Raw genomic sequence first — 20,918 nt, 5'->3', positions numbered from 1 at the left:
GAATGAATTAAACTCACTCATATAACACATGGCTGTAAACCTAAAGACTTTTTTAAAGCTTTCAAAGTTTTAATTCTGCCTTTTATAGTTACAAAGCAACAACAGCCAGCTATGTGACGCAAGTCTCAATATATATCATGGGCTAAGACACTAGGATATGTGGGTCCCCATGCTGTTGTTTCTGGATCTCATGAATACATTTCTACACTTTTCCACTCACACTAGTCTTTCCAGTAGTAAGGTTATTTAAATATGGGAGAACACTATCTACTGAAAAACAAATATGTGCTTGATCAGAAGACTGGAGCATCAGACAAAGAGAAACAACCTGCCATATGTTTGTGATTTATTAGTCTAGTTGCCTGAAGTTGGAATTTAATCAGGATTGTATCCTACATCAGAGAGATTATATACTTTTCCATTACCAGGAGGTTACTTAATATATCCAGACAGCAAAGGTTAAACCATATTTATGTCAGCTGTAACAGGCTCTCTTTTCCTAATGACCTGAAGTTCGATGAGGACCAGAAGTAATTAGCACTGTAGAAAGTCAGAGCTTTAGGCCTTCAGGGGATCTCCTATATTTTTGTAGGCAGGTACTAATTTTTAAGTTTTAATTTACACAGTGACATTATTATACATTGCTGCATTAGAGATCCCTCTTTCCTTTCCACTATTAAAAATTAGCTAATGTAAATTCTGCTATTGAAATTAACTATCTATTCCAACTCTCTGCCTGTCTGTGGTACAGTGAGCTGGGCAAACAAGCAGCTGAATGCTTTGTAAACATACAATTGACTGAGTTTTTCAGATGTATAAGGACTTTATTTTTGACTGTTGTTGGCTGCAACCTCTAAGCTGCTTTTCTTAACTTCGACACCCATCCACAATAAACACTTCTGATTCCAAGCAACACTCAAATACACTTTATAATAAATATTATAGAATAAAATCAGACAAGGAGAGGGGAAAAGAAGTGTGAAGGTACAACTTAGTAAGCAAAATGTGAAATTCTTATAGTCAAACCCTGAGAATTTACCAGACACTTTATTAAACTGCAAGGCAGTATCTTACAGTGCAGCTTTTAAAATACATTAACACTATATCACAGTTCCCGGTAGCATTAAGTCTTTCCAGAAAATGTGTCATCGCTGTATGTAGCATATTTTATAGCCAGTATAATTTCATTTTACTATATCCAATAATATTTTTCTGAAATTCTAGGAAGTCTCACCACAAAAGACAAGTAATGACCATATTTTAATCAGCTGGCACAAAGTGTAACCACCATACCACAGGAAAATTATTACACCAAAATGCCCTCAGTTTCATTTTGCCTCTATGGAAGAGAACATGAATACAACCTGTGAGGCTCTCACTCAAGTATTACGTAGCACAAAACCTTTCACCTGTGAAGTTACTTAATTCCCAGACTGATCTTTACATCTTAGCCATTCTTGACAGGAGAAGTTGGATAAGCTCAGAATCTTGCTACACATTGCACTATTGTAGCAAGAAAAAATAGAAATTATGCCAACAAAGGTTGAAATATGGCATTTCTTTCATATGTCCACAAGCATTCTGAAAAGACGAGCCATACACCTCTAAGTGAAATAATATACAGTAATTTCACGATTATAAGCTGCACCTGATTATAAGCCTCACTTTCGTTCGCAGCGAGGATCTGTGTGCAACTTTCACTAAGTTGCCAATTAGTAACAGAATCGCGGGACCGTGGGGTTTATTGGTTCGGCTGGGGGCCGTGCAGGCTCAGCTCAGCACTGCCCCTCACAGCTCGGCGCTGCCACGGGGCTGCCTGCCCCTCGCAGCTCGGTGCTGCCCTGGGGATGCCTCCCCCTCGTGGCTCGGCTCAGGGCTGCTGCAGCCACAACTCGCACTTCTGGGTTGGCTCGCAGTGGCCGCGGTTAGCAGCTCAGGGCTCCTGCAGCTGCTCGCTCCCACCCATCCCACGTGGCTCCTGCCAGCCGGGGCTGCCCGCTCCCACCCTCCCTGCACAGCTCTTGCTGGCTGGGGCTGCCTGCAGCCGCCCGCTCCCGCCCCTCCTCGCAGCTCGGCTCGCAGCTTGCACTTCCAGGTTGGCAAATTTTTGACTTTTGTCCCTATATTGGCCGCTCCAGAGTATAAGCTGCACTTCTGGGTTGGGACCAAAATTTTAGGCAAAAGGGTGTGGCTTATAATCGTGAAATTACATAGTTTTCCTTTTCTTACCAGGCTTGGATTTCTGCTTTGTGGTCTCCCCGTGAGTGACAAACATTGCTGTGGAGCCTGGTATAGCAGTCCTTTCCTCTAAATCAGACTCTGGGATTGCAGCACAGCCACCTATTTGAAAATGGAAGATGCTGAATGTGCTGTTTATGCAACAAAACAAATTCACTGGTGCATAATTGAGGAAAAGAGGCATTAAATTATCTAACAGGAACATATAAAACTAAAATAGTCTTTAATTTCACTTCAAGAAATCATTCGCTAAAGGAAACTACTACCATTGTTTAGAAGCATTGTTTAGAAAGCATTATGCTTTAATGAATTCTCTCTACTATTCAAACTTGAAAAAAAAGTTTGAATTCATTTAGACCACAGCACATGCAAAACTGTTTCCACATAAAACGTGGAAAATAATGTGATTTGTGTTAAAGATCAGATTACTGGGAGCTATTTTTGCAATAAAGTAATTCAGCATGAATGAAATAACTTTATAAAATCAACAAACCTTATGAAGATTGTTAGCTTGCCACAGAGAAAGACATGCTGATTTTTTTGAATGGGCTGTTAAATACAGTATTTTTATTAAAGATATGGAAACACAGGAACACTTTCCGTGTCCAATAACACGCCTTACTCAAGTGAGTATATGATGCATGGTAAAACATCTTTGTATGTTTCAACATTGCTTTATGAGCCATTTATTAGACAACACACTTACAGCTTTTTCTTCAAATATGTTTAAATGCCTATGTTTAAAATATGAAGAGAGGTACAATCTAGTAGTAGGAGTAGTTGTAGTGGCTTGCAGTGGAATAGGTTGATGCAAATTTATTTCAGAACAGCAGTTGTCAGGACACTGGAGGATGCATCACTATTCCACAGAAAAAAGATGGCTTCACAGTAAGTGCATTGCCAATAATACACTACACAGCTGAGCTGCATCTTTTTCTCACAGTCCTTCCAGGAACACGACTAACAAGCAAACAAATCCACATACTCATTTACTCTGCTCTGAAAGCACGTGTTCAAAAGCAGCACATCAACTCCCAACGGTGCACACAGACTTTTTACCTTCATGCAAGAGTTGTTCTGTTTTGAAAAGGCATGTTCTACTGCAGGTCCCATAAAAAGTGCATCAAATTTGCAGCAACACAGGCTATCCTCCGTTTACTAAACTAAACTAGTAAAACAATTAAAAATAAGGTTGCATTCCTACGTAGGAGAGCAGCATTTTCCCTGACAGTTTCAGAAGCACTGGAAAACCAGTGCAGCATGTCATACAGAAACATACCATCCTGACTAGCCAGAGTAAAGCATGGCAGCTCCAGCAAACCCCGTGAAAACACTCAATCCTACTGTATGAACAACTAATACAGCATCTTTTGCTCCTAAGAAAGAGTGAAGAAACAAGGTGCTTTATCCAAATACACTCTGAAAGAAAGTACATCACTGGATTTAGGTTGATTTACAACAAGCAAATTTTGTCAGTAAGAAAGGAAGGTTAGGAGTAAATGTGTCAGGGTGTAGACTTGCGATCCATGACAACTTCAAATATTTAGGATACCTGCTATAAAAATGAAAGAGAAAATTGGAAATTAGAAAAATGTCTTCATGTTAAAATCCTTTAACAGTGGGGTCATCATCTGACATTGCATTAAATATAAACGTACCAACAGTCTAAATGAAAATAAATATCTGTAAATGAATACTTTGGTTGCCATGTGAAAATTGTGACTAAAATGTAAACTACAAGATTTGATGAAATGGAAATCAGTGCTTTGAAAGTCAATTTAGAGTATTTGCATTCTTATGGTTCAGATAAAATCTACACTCTTAAGCACTAGCTTGTAAATACAGGATACATAATTAAGGTTTCTTGAACTATTAAAAATGGCATCATGCATTTTAATATTATAACATTTTGTAACAGCAAAACTCACCAAGGCAATTAATATCTATTGAATTTCTTCATGGAAATAGAGAACTTTTCTAACATTCACTCTAAAACCCAAAATTAATTAACTTACATAACCTTGAGGATTGATGGTCTTTGGTGACAAAATATTTCATTAGTTTTCAATGCTGACAGTAACTGAATAATAGTTGGAAAAGGTCTATTTGCCCTTAGCTACAACAGACTACTTGTTAAAAGGAAGCAGTATACCATGATTTTGATTTTAATGTCAGAGATTCATTGAGATTTACCTGTCATGATACCATCAGAAGTTATTGCAATTAAAAGCAAAGTTAATGTCTTCCATGAATTTATTTTACTGAGTGTGGAGGCCAGTAGGCCTACAGAACAAGGGTCCATTATGGACCCTTGGAGGGTCAGACCCGAAGTTGGGAAAATCTCCTGTGTTCAGGGCAACTGAACAGAGTTGTTCCCAAGATGACTTGCTATGTATACAAATGTACTCCAGTTCTACCTCCTTGGTTGGCCCATTGGCCTCTCCACCCCTTTTCCTCTTATATGTATGCTCCTAGAATGTTCTCCCTTCCTTGCTTACCCAGCGGCCCCATTTTGCCGCAGTGTCCCACCCTCTTCACCTTATTGGCTGCCACCCTTTGCATCACCTTTGTATCACCCCGGAGCCCTCAGCCCATTGGCCCTGATGCTCTGCTCTGACTCCCCTTCCCATATTTAAACCTGTACCCTCACTGTTTCTTGTCTTATCCCTGGACCCCTGCGTGTGGCTGTAAAAAACCTCCTCCTTAGAGCTCCATACAAAGACTCTTCCCACTTCTTTGTCACTGGCAACCCCACAAGAGCTATCTAGAGTGTGTGCTTGAGTGACTGGGTGTGTGTGCCTGTCCCACGAGCAACCTCCTTACTGGAGATGCTTCTGGAAGATCACAGCACTTCTGCCTCTCGCTCCACCACCAACTGGCTAGCGGTCTGTGACAACTGAGAATACTGACGACTGAAATGTTACCAGTGACATACTATTTTACATAAGAAGAAAATTTAGACAGAACACACAGAGCAGTATTATCAGCATCTATATTAAGAGTAGTAATTACATGTTACTTCTGCAAGGATGCCAATAACTGTTTCCTATGAAATATTTTTTAAATACTATTGTTTCATAAAGGCATACTCTGTGCTAAAAGCACTGTTCTCAGTGGGGAAGGATTTCACTAGGATTTTTGTGATAATAATTACAGTGATTTCACAAGTATAAGGCGCACCAGAGTATAAGGCGCACTTCCAGGTGTTGGTAAATTTCTGGACTTTGTCCATATATAAGGCACACCGGCGTATAAGGCGCACTCTTTTTTTTTGCAGCGAGGATCCATGTGCAACAAAGTAACCAATTAGTAATGGAATCACACAATCGTGGGGTTTACTAGCTCAGCTTGGGGCCAGGCGGGCTCGGCTCAGGCCTGTTGCGGGCTCGCACTTCCGGGTTGGTAAATTTCCAAACTTTGTCCATATATAAGGCGCACTAGGATATAAGGCGCACTTCCGGGTTCAGACCAAAATTTTAGTCAAAAGGGTGCGCCTTATACGCGTGATATTACTGTACTTAAATAAGTGACCAGACAAGGAAACAGTACAATAGTTAAATTTTTACCTTTTTTTGAGACAATGAGGTTTACAGGATCAAGTATTATAGGATCATTTCTACCTTATTCTTCTAATATCAGTACTACTTTCTAAATGAAGGAACTACTCAAATATGTTAAACATGTCCCTTAACTTGTTCAGATGCATAGGGCTGGGTAGCATGACTGGACTCTCATCTACACGCAGCCTGCCTCAACACAAGTGGTACCCACTTCTTCCAGGAAATCGCATTTTCTTGCTGCAATCAACTCAGATACACATCCTTACTATAACAATGGAGACCCTTGACAACTATGCTATGATTTGCCACACGCAGGACGGTGTGGAGACCACACTAAGATTATTGCCAGACTGAAAGAATGGAAACATTCAAAGCAAATTTCACACTTTCACTAGACTGAAAAAGAAACTGGATAAGGCACAAATATACCCTACTGAATATAATATTTAAACCATGGTAGACCAGGATTTTGTGATTCAAAAACATTTTATAACTCAGAAAGACAGCTATATGGAAAAAAAAAGAAAAAATAAAAACCTATTCTGCCAGGACTACAAGCTTTTCATCTCATACTTCAAAAATTCTACTCATGGTCTATATTCTGATTTCTCTAGTCAGAACTTTTTTAGGTTAAAAAAACTCCTTGAATTTTTTTTCATCTCTAAATACATTTCAATAAGTATTTACTGAATGCCTGGTTTAGCAAGTATTTTCAGTTTTTATGAACATTGAATCCTAAAAGAAATGACAGTAACAAAATAATTCACATTCAGTCACAATAAACTGAAAAGTGAAATATTTTAGGAAAAAAGGGGGAAAGAGAACATAAATCTAGACACTGGAAATGATCCAAGCTGAGAAGTCCTCACTATGCCAGTCTGTAAACAGAGCTTCATAAAATGAATTTCCCCATTAATTGTGGGCAAGAATAACATCTAGAATACGTTATTACATTTAATCCACTCTTTCCTCCTTTTCTGTGTAGCTAAATTCTTGTCTGGCATCACAGATCTTTTATCAGTTGCAATAAATGTAAAAAAGCAAACTTTTATCAACGAAACTGCTTGATAGGGTACAACATGCATAAAATTACACTCAAGCTAATCGTGAATTTTGTTCAAAGGAAATGAGACTTCTTTTGCTTATTTTCACTATATCTGTTTTTGTAACACTTTTGGTTCTTAAGTTGGAAAAAGATACCCAAAGGAAACAAACATATAACACATATTGAACAAAATGTACTGACAGTTTTCCTTCAGGTTCCTATCACCATGATTTTATGCATGTTAATATGGTTTTAAAAGTTGAAAAACAGGAAAACAAAAGTGATACACATCTGAAAAAAATGTAAAGGCACTTTGAGGTAAAGAGTATTTGAGTTTCCTTTTTCTCTTTCACTCAATCACAACCTAAACTATGCATAAAGTTTCCATTTTCCTCTGAAATTAACTCTCACAAGAGTCCACAGAAAGAAGAAAAAACAGCTTCCTTACCAGTCTTTGGCAGTAAGATAGTCAAAATGTGAACAGGAAGCTCTGTAAATAGTAGGTTTTGCATCCACATGTATACCATTATAAAAGAGTAAGATTATTTAATAGAGAGTCTCCAAAAAGCTGTACCCAAAACCATGTTCACTTGGGTTTCTGTCCTGTCAAAAATTTTAGGAAAGTGTACACCAAAAATGCAGTCTAATGCTTCGTAGGTTATTTTCTCTAAAAAAGTTTATCAATTACTTGTACTGATTCTGTCAGCTACATTTATTCAAATGGTCTAAATTTTAATAGGATCTGCCCATCAGAAAGTAGCCTCCCTGTTGAAATAACTGCATGGAGGTTGTGGAGATGAGTAATGCTATTGCTGCATTTTAAGTGGAGTATAAAACAACACAATCTATAGAACAAAACAATACATATTTGAGTATATTATGAGAAACATGGAACACTTACATACTAGCCCAGGATTAGAGGCTATCATTTGAACTGACATGTTCCAGGAATGCAAACACATTTACTTTGGAGAGTTCGAGGAGAAAGAGGGAGAAGAACTATGAGGAAGGGGAAAATTAAGGGAGATAAATAGGGAGGGAGAAAGAGGGCGTGGGGGGGACTAAGACAGAAAGGAAGGCAGTGGGAGGGGAGGCAGAGAAAAAGGTGTATTTGTTTTTCTGTTCCTCCTAAATGCGTGTCTGGTAACAAACACTGTTACAATTCACAATAGCAAACAGTCCAAGTTTAGGTTGGATATTCACTTGCAGAATGTAGAGTCACTAAATAATCTGTTACAGATTTCAGAACGGATCACTTAAGTCTAACATGGCTACAATCTTGCAGTCACACAATTTCATTGTTTTCTCTCTGCTTTGACATAACCATATTCAACAAAATGATGGAAAATATTTCTGTATTACATTCCAGTAGAATAATAAATCAGGGGAAAAAATTATACCAACAGAATATGTAGTCCAAGGTCATAGAAAATCACCAAAACATATTTTCAATGGAAGCACATAGAGACATACTAGACTGTCATTCTGATTTACTGATGCTTTACTGAAATGCTTCTTAACAAAACTTCCAGTTCTTAAATTCCTTTTTCCTATAATGAGTTTTCATTATTTACACAGAGAGCTATGCAAAGACAATTCATACCAATTGCATGGCTTCTGTTTGAGCTTGTAGACGATTCAAATATTTTGAACATGCCTGAGTTCATAAAACCTTGACTTACAAAGTTGTTTGGTAGCAGAAGTTTTTTATGAGAGCAACTGGGGTGTTTAAACTGTCAAATAGTCTTGGCCATTCCTCCAGGATGAGGTTCAGTGCACGTGGTATACAAGTCATACAAATGGCATTAGGAAACACATTGTTAAAAGCAGATCCAACAGCTGTTTTCATTAATGACACATTATTGGACATTCGGCCAAGAACACAAGACCAACATTCAGTAGTACCCTTACTAACTCAGGACTTAGAATGCAGAGAACTGTATAAACTCCACCCAATATCTACCAAAGGCACTTGTTACATACTGCAAACAAAGGACGAACAATGACAGTTGCATTTCTGCCACAGAAGCACACTGTTCCATCCAAACACCTGATGGGCACACACTGGCTGAAAAACATGCTCTGTGTTCTGATATGTGTTAAAGAGGCAACTTACTGAATCTTCTAGTGCTTGGGGGATTTCTATCTGCTTTTACATAACAGAAAAGAAAAATCAGTTTACAAAAGAATTTTTCAAGGGGAGTATCAACTCCTGGCGAACAACATAACCATAAAAATCACCATTTTTTTGTAGTACACTACCTCACAAAACACCTGGTGGTTTTGACTGAGTCTCACATCCTCTTTCCCATATTCAGTGTATCACTAAGTATAGCTTTTTTTAACATAAATGCTTTCAAAATGCTTAAATACAGCAGTAGCAGAAGTTACAGAATATACTGTCATCAATCTATTATCAGGACAACATACTCCATTCAGTAACAAACCAGTTTTATGCTACCCTTTTGGGGAGCACAAGACTATGCAAGGCTTTTGTTTTGGGTTATACAGATAAACTCATTTTGCACACATCAATACACATATATGTGGTTTTGGATATATGCATATATGAAATACATAAATAACTTTCTACCTTTTTTTTTTTTGTAAGAGAGATTGCATTGCATTGCATTGCATTGTTTTGGTAATACACAGTTGTAAGGAGGCTATTAGACCTTTAGACTTTTATACTAATTTACATCAAAACCATAAATGGGTAATGCACACTTTCTTGATTATTTTTTCTAAAAGCATATTTAAATGAATTTCCAATGTCAGTTCTGGTTTCTGTCTACCTATACAATAGAGAGCACCTCAAAGACAGTGTTTGAAGCAGCTGGGATCTCCAGAAAAATAACTTTCACTATATTGTCTTTATATATTCTCTAACCTTTCTCAGCATACAGTGAAAGCAAACAGACTAAAACTGGCTTTTATAGTCTTGATTAAAAAAGCCCATCTGGTATCCATCATTCTAAAATATTTTGAGAATTATTTTTCTCTTCTTCCCATTTAAAATACTTTTATTTCCTGGAGGACATATATGAAGCTTTCTTCCAGTTGAAGACTCAATTATGAAGACACATCTGCAGACACTATATACTTGTATGTATGTGCACACACACAAATTTTGGATTTACTAGTGAAGAAAGAGCAAGTCCTCATTCCCTGCACTCAGAAGTTGAAGAGACTGTAAATGTTTGTAGCCTGGTTTGCAGTGTTGCAACCATGAGTTACAAAACTCTTCCATCACACAACCATAGTACAAAGACTGTTGAAGTGAGCAGTCTTTGACTGATTCAGGGGAACAAATAACTATTTATCTTCAGGGAGTTTATAGTATATTGGCCTAAGCAAAACACTTAACAGGAGGAAGCTAAAAAATGCAGTTTAGTGAAAATGGGATTTTTATCTTAGCTGTGAACAAGAAACAAAAGACAATGCAATTTGCTGCACTTTGTTATGCTGGGGACTTTTGATGTTTGAAAGAGCCTTAATAGAACAGTAGTAAGACAGAAACAGTTGATGAGGAATCTATGCCTAATCCAGATGAGAAACTGAGTGAAATGAAAGAAAAAGCATTTGGGATATATGCTAATGCATAATTCTGGGGCTAGAGAACACAGGAACAAAACATACTGATATCAGATGTAATATCAGATATGCTGTGGATAACAGAAGATAGTGGAGTAGTAAATGGGATTAAAATGTAGGTGAAGTGTGGGAAGATAGGTTGTAAGGATAGTGCAAAAGGCAATTTTCCTCAATGAACTACAGCTGAACTGATTGCTGAGAAGTGAGACAGCCTTGCCTGCCCAATGAGGATGGGTGTTGTAAAAGAGTGGGTGAACTAGTAAAGAGTAACTAGCAGTTTGGGATGGACTCTGTTGGTTGTGTGGTAGTAAGAGATGTTTGGTTGTGCAAGGGACCAACATGGTAAGATGCTGTGTGAGGGACAGACTAGTAAGGTGGCTAGTAAGCTTGGGGTTTAGCCAGTCATGTGGAAGAAAGAAGGAAACTTGCAGAGAGAAGAAGTCAGTACTTGTGAAGTAGCTAATGAGGAAAGGAGTTAGTGCTGTGTGGAATTGCTTGAGAGAAGTATAAAGAGAGAAGGCATGAGAAGTTTTCAATAAAAGACTGGTGTTGGTGCCAGTCATACCCATCTTGATATAATGACTACACTGAAGAATGCATGTTGCTCAGAAAAACAAAATTAAATTGGCAGAGTAATGTTTCCTAGCACTATTGTGATGGGCCACTGAAAGAGAAGTATAGAGAATTGGTTGCTTTGGAAAACTACTTTAAGTAGTTTGTTGCTAGAATTCTACATTTTGAGTACTAAACCCAATGTCCTTATTTTAATAGTGATTGGAGTTGCTTTATTATTATGAGAGTGAGAACTTATGGTATTATGGAAATGAAAGAAGATACAAAACCCACAGAAATAATCACAGGCTGACAGAAGGAAAAGGTCCCAATGTGATGCCTAGTAAAATTTTGAAATCCACCTGATAACGTTTCATGTAAGGAACAAGAAAACACTATTGAACAAGACATTGATATGACACCTGGAACACAGAGTTCAATTCCTGTTACCATGTTCATGACAGGTTAAATATACCTGGAAAACTTCAGCTGAAGTTGACAAAGATTGTACAGAAATCACATACCTTATTGACACTTGAACAGATGACCAGTCTTGCTGAGCTAACAGACTGACCTTTATCAGTAATGCAATCAGCCCAGAAACTCTTAGTGTCTGGCAAAATAGAAGACACTCAGAACCAGAAGGAAGTGTTCACAAATTAATTTTCACTAGAAATTCTGACTACAAAGAGAGTAAGAACTTTGAATCATTCCTGAACAGAAACCATGGAGGTAAATAATTCTTCTTATGAATGAGAGTAAATTACCATATTCTAACACAGAGATGGAGTTTCTCAACAAAGGGGTTTTTTTTCCTTCCATTCCATAATCTCAGGAATAGAGGTCAAAACAGATATAGATTTATCTATTACCATTCTGAAATTTTCCAATTCTGAATAGTTATCCAATTCCTAGAACATAAATAAATTACTATTCTCTATTTATCTATTAATTTATCTATCTAGTCATGAAATAAACATAGATAAAAGTATCCTCTTTTAATTCTGTTGAAATAAACCAACATCTGATAGATTTATAAGACAAATTGCATATAGATCCTTTGGTCACTAAGAGTTTAGGAAATCAAAGCGTTCATAAGGAAAAAAGAGAATTCTCTTTTTTAATAACACTGAAATTCCATTCCACAATTGAAAATCAAACTTTGCTGAAAATTCTTACTTCTCTGTAAATCATATCAAAGATAGCATTGTTTTCATGTATGGGAAATTTCTACTTTCTCAGTTGTACTTAAATATTAGATTTGTCCATAGTATGTAGAACATGTAAATAACATAGTATTTGTTTAGTCATGAAAAGTGTTTTAACATAACTGTCAGCTATAATTTTTATTCATTGCACTGGGACCTAAGAATCAATCCAATTACAGTAACCTATCTTTGCTCCAACACTGCAAAAAGAAACATACATTACTTCTATTTATTTTCACCAGCATGTAATACTTCATTCACTATATACTGCATTGACCAAATAAATCCAAGTATTATCTTGTGTAAGCTCAACCTTCTACAGCATTAAAAATTTCTGGGATTAACTTTAAGAGGAATCAAGAAAAGGCAACTTTGGCTCCACTAAGTATCATAATACCATTCAATTAATTTAGTGTATTTGGAGGAAACGAGCACAAAACTCTACATAATAGTTTAAAATTACATCTTATCCTATAGATAGAACTTTTTCCTTTGTTTATAGAACTTCCTATTGAGAAAATTTTACTCTACAAACTGCATAGAATTCTCTTTCACTAGTATCACACCTGTGTAATTCATACAATTTTACTGAAGCCCCTACCATTTAAATGTTATGAAAATTGTACAACTGAGGGATAAACAATTTTGCATATAAAACCATTTAGGGTCCTATCTCCTGCAAGCATTTTAAGAAGTAGCCAGGAGATTCACGTTTCACGTCATAAACCTTAAACAGAATTGACTTTACAAAATTGCAGAGTATCTTTTAATCAAACAAGCTATCTGAAGATCTGGAAAACCATGCTTCCAAAAATCTCTAATAACTGGGGAGAATTCTGGCACTGAACTTTTCAGAGAGGGGGAAGAGATTTAGTTTGACTAATGTCATAAAATATATTACATTCACTAGAAGGTAATGATCAGCTCACTTCTTTTTCTTTTTTGTAAAAAGCTAGGACTGCTTTTACAATGAAAATACTATGTCTGTGTCTTGGGTTACAATACAGAATGTGATAAAAGGTATCTATTCTATCACAATCTGTTGAGGGTGGGGACAGTGATCCTTATCTCAACGGCAGATATTCTGCTAATGGGCCACCCATTAAAACCAGGCGGGGCATGGTTCTTTATCTTTTCACAACCTACCTTTCCTCCAGCAAGTCATTTTCTGCTAATGGCCCATTGAGTCCCACTGTGGGACTGATGAAATTACTTCATCCCGTTGGAAGTTGCTCCAGCCAGGGGGAAGAGCCCAACATTTCTTACCAAGATAAAAACAGAGGTTTTGGGATACTAAGGCAGCCCTTTCTCCACTGGACTCCAGAGGAAAACTGGATTTCTCCACATCACCACAGTACCTCCGGAGGGAAAATGCACCTTCTACAGGACCACTGCTTCAACTGAATCACATCTGTCACTACAAGAGGACTGCAGCCACCATTTAATTGGACTACTACCAACACGCTGCCTGACGGGGTGTCAGGTTGTACTCTGACTTTGTCAGGGTTTGGAGTTTGTTTCTTTGTAGTACTGTATTTCTATTTTAATTTCCCTAGTAAAGAACTGTTATTCCTAATTCCCATATATTTGCCTAAGAGCCCCTTTATTTAAAAATTATAATAATTTGGAGGGAGGGAGCTTCTCCATTTCAAAGAGAAGCTCCTGCCTTTCTTAGCAGATACCTGTCCTCCAAACTAAGAGTCTGAAACAAAGTCACTTTTTATGTGAGAGAGCACAGTATTAACTGTTCTGTTTCATTTTATTTAAAAGCTGACATTGCTGCTACTGTCTAAGACAATAAATAAAATAAGTGACAGAGCAAGTGATGTACTCAGTCTGCTACTTTTATGCCTTATGCTTATCTATTTCTCTAGTTTTTTAGGATTATCATGTAGCTTGACCAGGACAAGGGCCTACTCATTTTTAAAACACACTGAATTTCTAAATGTGATTGGATACCCAGAATTCTGCTAAAGTACAAGTGAGAATTATACACAAAGGCGAGCCCCTACTTCCCCTCCAAATCACTTGTTTTTGTGTTTGTATATCTGTTTCACTGGAGAAATTCTATTTCAACTTAAACACACATTTTTAATGCTTATTTAAAATAAAACATAATTTAGAAATGTCTACCTCATCTTTAAGGAAAGTATGCAAAGCAAGATAAAAACTAAATTATATATTATAATTATATATATATATATACAGTAATTTCACGAATACAAGCCGCACCAATTTGACTAAGATTTTGCTCCTAAACCGGAAATGCGGCTAATAATCAGGAGCGGCTAATGCAACCTCAGAAGTGCCTGCCAGAGTGCTGAGCCGAGCAGCTGCAAAGTCGGCATTTTGCAATTGTTACAAATCGCTACTTTGTTGCACCGCAGGTGGAGCCTGGCTCCCTGTAGGCAGCACGGGGGGCGGGGAGAGAGGCGGGAGAGCTCTCTTTCCTCCTCTGCCACAGCCCAGGGGAGAGACGGGGGGGGCCCGGCGCCGCCATTGCTGCGGCCTGGGGAGGAGAGGGGGGACCCGGGCCGCCCCTACCGCGGCCCGGGGAGGAGAGGGGGGACCCGGGCCGCCCCTACCGCGGCCCGGGGAGGAGAGGGGGGACCCGGGCCGCCCCTACCGCGGCCCGGGGAGGAGAGGGGGGACCCGGGCCGCCCCTACCGCGGCCCGGGGAGGAGAGGGGGGACCCGGACCGCCCCTACCGCGGCCCGGGGAGGGGGGGGGAAGCCCGCGCCGCCATTGCTGCGGCTCGGGGAGCCGACGGGAGCCCCGCGCAGCCATTGCTGCGGCCCGGGGAGGGGGGGGAAGCGCGCGCCGCCATTGCTGCGGCTCGGGGAGCCGACAGGAGCCCCGCGCAAGCCATTGCTGCGGCCCGGGGAGCCGACGGGAGCCCCGCGCAGCCATTGCCGCGGCTCGGGGAGCCGACGGGGTGCTTTGTCCCCGCCCGCCGCCGCCGCGGCAGGAGCGGGGAAACGCCGTCCCTGCCCGCCGCCGGCGCCACGGGCGCGGGAAAGCTCCGTCCCCGCCCGCCGCCGCTGCCGTAGGAGCGGGGGAAGCTCCGTTCCTGCCTGCCACCGCGGGGCAGCGCCGACCCGGGGTGACCGAGCCCAGGGGCAGCGGCGGCCGGCCCCGAGCGGCAGCACCGGGCTGGGCCATCTGGCCCTGTCAGCGGCCCCTAGCGGGCCGAGCCTGCACAGCCTTAGCTCAGCCAGTAAACCCCGCCCTCCCGCGGTTCTGTTACTAATTGCACGCGGGTCCTCGCTGCGAACGACAAAGCGGCTTATATTCGGGTGCGGCTTATCTATGGACAAAAACCGAAATGTTTGCCAAGACCCAGAGATGCGGCTTATAATCAGTGCGGCTTGTATTCGTGAATTTACTGTATATAATATACTATTCCAAATACAACTAAAAGTATTGGACAAATAACACAAAGCTGGAGAGCTCTTATGGCTTCTTTTTCCCAATCACACCAATCAAGAAAAAAAGAGAGGAAATAAGTGTAGAGGTCCTACCAGGAGCCTGCTTCAGGCCAGACTTTCCATGGGGTCCCAACCTCCTTTGGGCACATCCACCTCCATGGGCTGCAGGTGGATCATCTGCTCCACCATCTACTTTCATGGGCTTCAGGGGGCCAGCCTGCCTCACCATGGTATTCACCACAGCAGGGGCTCTCTGTTCCTTTACCTGAGTATCCTCCTTCTCCACTGACCTTGGCATCTGCAGAGCTGTTTTCCTCACACATTCTTACTCCTCTCTCCAGTTGCAGTTTAACAGACTTTTTCCCGCCTTTTTAAATACACTGCCCTAGAGATGCTGCCACCACCCTTGATGGGCTGGGTCTTGGCCAGTGATGGATCTGCCCTGGAGCTGGCTGGCAACACATACGTTGGACATGGGGAAAGCTTCTGGCAGCCTCTCAGAAAAAGCATCCCTGCAGCCCCCTGCTATCAAAACCCAGCCAAGCAATACTCAATATACCCCCTCTTACAGAACTAAACCAAAAAATCATACTAGTATCCCATTTTCTAGTCTATAAACACTACTTGGTCTGGAAAGTCAAATATTATTTGAAATTGGTTTCTGTTGTTTAAAGCCATTCTCAAACAAAGCTAGGATTTTGCAAACATTGATATGCTTTAAATTATTTGGTGAACTTTATGAAACTACTGATTAAACTAACACTGTGCTGGCTGCTTCTCCAGTATTTCAGCAATGTAACTTTACCTTTACTGGTTCTTTTTACAGCCCACCTCTTCTTTCTATAAATTATCTTGCGACTGTACAGACTAACTAGCTATACTTTCTCTACTTATACATTACTTGAAAGAAACAAACTACTTCAAATACTTGTGGCTAAGTAAAGTGGAAACTGAAGACCATCTAAAAATATGGCATCCAAAGATCATCACTGTAGCTTGCTGACTTCACACACATGATATGTGATTAACTTCCACTGACAGCTCGTTAATAGCATGAGCAATCTGTTAGTGCCCACAACTGTGGGATATCTGAAGTGATTCTAAATATTTCAGAGTCAAATTTACTACAAACACTTATCAAATACTGTCTTCTTCATGTCATTAGACAGAAGTATTCAATTTAAAAAAAACCAATTACATCATTTTGATTGATGGATTGGGGTTTTTTTGGACTTGATATCAACTTTTACTCCAACAGCACCAAAATTCCTCCAGACCTCGGTAAGATCTGAATTCCTTCATTGGAAACAGTAATTTGACACAGGACCATTTCTATAAATAAACCGCCCATCAAAAACCCCACAAACCACCACCAAAAAAAATCCCACTATGTAAACATCATGTTTCTTAATATCCTTCCATTAAAAGTCTGTGTTCATATAAAGAACTTGTTGTATAGCCAAGCTTACTGTGGCACTATGATTCTCTTCTAATAATCTTCTCTCAAGATTACTGAAACACACTAGGCTTGGCTCCCCTCCATAAAATAAGTTTAATAACCTCAAACACAGAACAAATCCAAGGACACATCTCATTGGTAAAAAAGTGTTCTGTACCCTTCTGCTTTAATTTTTCATGTCTACAACACCAAGTGAAGCAGAGCAATGGTAGCCTGTCTTAAGAGTGTAAGACTTCACAATGAAGATTCAGTGTCCCCTATGAACCTGGTTAAAATGCTTAACTCTGACCTTTTTTGGAAAATTCCAGTTTTGATACTGATTTCATATTCAACAAACAGTTCCCCAGAGGCCAATGTACTTTCTCATTGAAAATTTATCAAATCAGATCACTACGAGAATGCAACACATCCCTCAACATTCTGAGTATATGAAAACAAATTAGAGGTTTTCAAATCCTTGAGAAAGAGTATTCTAATTATTTTTAACAGATGAACTCAGGATTAACATCAGATAAAAGATAAAGTGATTATATTGTTACGAAGTACTACATCATTTACAGTAGTTTCACGAATACAAGCCGCATGGAGTATAAGCCGCACTTCCGGTGCATTGACAATGTTGCTGCCTTTGTCAATAAATAAGCCGCACCCAAATATTAGCCGCACTTTCGTTCGTAGCGAGAATCCGTGCGCAGCTTTCACAAATTTGCCAATTAGTAACAGGATCGCGGCATAGCGGGGTTTACTGGCTCGAGGCGGGGCCAGGCAGGCTCGGCCCGCTCATGGTTGCCGACAGGGGCGGATGGCCCAGCTCGGCGCTACGGCTCAGCAGGGCCGGCCGGGCGGTGCTGCTGCCGCCGCTGCCACCAGGCTCCCTGGCTCCCCGCTCCCATCTGCACCGCCGCTGCCGTGTTTGCTCGTCCTGGCCGGCACTGCAGGCCCCCGCACCGCCGGGCTCCCCCACGCTGCTGGCCCCGGTTCTCCTGGGCTCCAGTGGACTGCTAGCCCTGCTTCTACCGGGCTTCTCCCCGCAGCCGGGCAGCCCCGCACCGCCGGGCCTCCTGCTTCTGCTATCCTCCCCTATGCAGTCTGGCTCCCATGCACTGCCAACCCTGCTTCTGCTGGGCTCCCCCGCCGCTGGGCAGCCCTGCCTGCCGGGCTTCCTGCTTCTGCTATCCTCCCCCTACGCAGTCTGGCTCCCGTGCACTGCCAGCCCTGCTTCTGCCAGGCTCCCCCGCCATGCTGGTCCGGGCTCTGCTGCCCCCCCCTGCCCCGCCCTGCTGGTTCAGGCTCTGCTGCCCGCCCCCCGCACTGCTGGCCCCGCCTCTGCCAGGCTTTCCCACCTCTGCCGGGGCTGGCCGGGCTCCAGCTTGGCTTGGGGCTGCCACGGGCTCTCACTTCCGTGTTGGCAGCTTTTAGAATATTGTTCATATATTAGCCGCCCCGGAATATTGGCCGCACTTCCGGGTTTCCAGCAAAATTTTTATCAAATTGCTGTGGCTTGTATTCGTGAAATTACTGTACATTAAAACATTAGCTATATTTTGTTCATATATGGAAAAAAATATTTGTTAGAAATGCTAAAAAAGAAACTCCATTGGCTAAATATATATTTTCCCCTTCCAAATGACCAAGAACTAAAAGAGAAATTGGAAAAGACATTGCCTAGATCATGATTTACCTAAATAGAGTTACTGAAATCCACTATGTAGCCAAACAGCCTAGAGGTATAATATCTTCAGCTGGCACCCGACTTAATGCTTTTTTATTGATCTGCCCATGGCTTAAGTGCATACACAGGATATGGATTGTTAAACAATTCTTGTTACCTATCACTGATTGTGGAAATATAATACATCTTGCAGCAGCATCTGCACTTTCTCTAACATGAAATGCTACTTAAAGCAAATTGCCCATTTTATTCTGTGACCTCTAGCACTTGTGGGGGTTTTCATGTACCAGCTAAATGGCTGGATTTGTTAAGTACCAATTACACAAAAAGCCCTCTCTGTTACAGCCCATGGTATAAGTGATAATTTCTCATTAGATTCTTTGTATTTGATTTGCAACAAAAACTCTCAGTTACAATTATTTCTATTTCTTCTTTTCTCCAATTGATCCTTACCTTCTTTTCCTTTGAAGATTTAAAGAAACTTCTGAGATTTGCTCGAGTCAGTCTTTACAAAAGGTTTGGGACAGCTGTTAATACAGAATGCTGAGTGTTTCCTATTTGGTGCTCAGTAGGAATTAATAGAAATAAATCAATCCAATTTTTATATTTTCTTTATACTTTTGTCTCTACTTGTCACAAAGACAAGGGTATAGCATGTCCATCATAGTGTCAAATTTACAAGGAAAAATGAGGCTTCTGCAGTCTTGTAGCTTTTTTACCCCCAGAACAGAATTCCATAGTTGTGTTTTTCCTTTCTACTAACATCAAATCTGTAATGAGCTAGAAAACACATTCTGTACCTTCTTTTTGTCCAAACACTGAAAAAAGACACACCCGATGTGAATTCTGACTCTGAAGGTGCAGGAAATAGAAAGATAGAAACTACCACAAATACTGAAGGGTTTGATTTGCAGCCTTGGAAGAAGCTTGGATTAATGTAAAAATAAAAGTGCACAGACATCAAGCAGAACTAATATTTCTATAGTTTTAAGTAAGAATATGCTTTAAGTAAGTAAGAAACTATATTGAATAAGATGGTGAAGGGTTTTATAGGGTAGTAATGTAATTGTATAGAATAAGCTAAGAGTTTAAATGTTACAATAGAAGCATATGTGTATATATGTAGTAAGAGTCCATTGGATCAAAGTATATGCAATGCAGCAGAATTAAGTAAAGGTGATAGGTTAGAAAAACAAAATAAGCCTAGTAGCAACTTTCCATTGGATTAGAATGTTATATATTGCCTTGTGATGAAGAAACTTGTGACTACTTTGAGCTATGGCTTTTTGTCCTCTAATATCACACGGCCTTTGAGGCTGATTTATATCTGAGTAATAAATAGTTTTTAGCACAACAGTAGTCCCATCCCTTCATTAAAGCAATGATAATATGAAGGTACTTATACAAGAAGTCTGCTTCAGGGTTTGCTCTCATGCATTCTGCTAAGACAGGTTACCAACCACTACATGAATGTTAGTAGAACAGTAACAGAATTGTCAAGCAAACAGGAGAAATCCTGACTAAATTAATTCGATGGCAAAGCTCACAGTGACTTCAGTGGGGCCAGGATTTCATCCTTATCTTGTTGATCAAAGCAATTCTTTCACTGTTCAGAAGGACTAGACTGCTGCACCTGCCAAGGATTTCTTAAAGCAGCCTACCACGGTGAGTCTTAATTGTATGTAACTATTGTCTATAACTATTCCTTTTTCATTCTACTAAGATAAATCATTCAATTGAAAAAGATATAACATCATAAATAGCATCCACAAAAAAGATGCAAGAAAGCTCTCCTTAGCATAACCTTACCACAGGTATGCAAATGAATTATTATCACTCCCTTAACACCTATTCCCAACCACTGATGGTCATGCCTGCTGAAGTGGCATATCTGCATTAAGTAAGAATGATTTGACCCAACAAATCAAGTGCTTTCTTGGTTAGGCAATGTTGTGTTACAAAAAAAGCTTGCTATTTGACAGTGAATATCAGAGTACACACTGGAAAAAATATCTTCTACATACCATGGGCTCAAATTCAGAGTAGACCAACTGTGAGTAGTATAACTGAATACCTCTATTTCTTGACAGTGTTTACAACACTGTAACTACACTAACCAAAATTATGTGATGTACATGCAATTCAACAGCCAGAGAGAATCA

At 40.1% G+C, this 20,918-nt stretch overlaps 1 protein-coding gene across 6 annotated transcripts in view; it reads right to left on the bottom strand.

Moving 5' to 3' along the window:
- BBS9 (Bardet-Biedl syndrome 9) overlaps positions 1 to 20,918 on the bottom strand; it is a 362,362-nt gene that overhangs the window by 150,781 nt on the left and 190,663 nt on the right. For 5 of the 6 annotated variants that reach the window (XM_033076476.2, XM_033076468.2, XM_033076447.2 and 2 more), the window contains one exon: positions 2,230 to 2,340. The exons of the other annotated variant lie outside the window; for it this stretch is intronic. In XM_033076476.2, coding sequence (XP_032932367.1) covers positions 2,230 to 2,340 — 111 coding nt within the window. The remainder of the gene's footprint in view (positions 1 to 2,229; positions 2,341 to 20,918) is intronic. 6 annotated transcript variants of the gene reach the window in all.

Source organism: Catharus ustulatus, chromosome 1, assembly GCF_009819885.2.
Source record: "Catharus ustulatus isolate bCatUst1 chromosome 1, bCatUst1.pri.v2, whole genome shotgun sequence".
Classification (NCBI taxonomy): Eukaryota; Metazoa; Chordata; class Aves; order Passeriformes; family Turdidae; genus Catharus; species Catharus ustulatus.
This window is presented reverse-complemented; position numbering and strand designations above follow the sequence as displayed.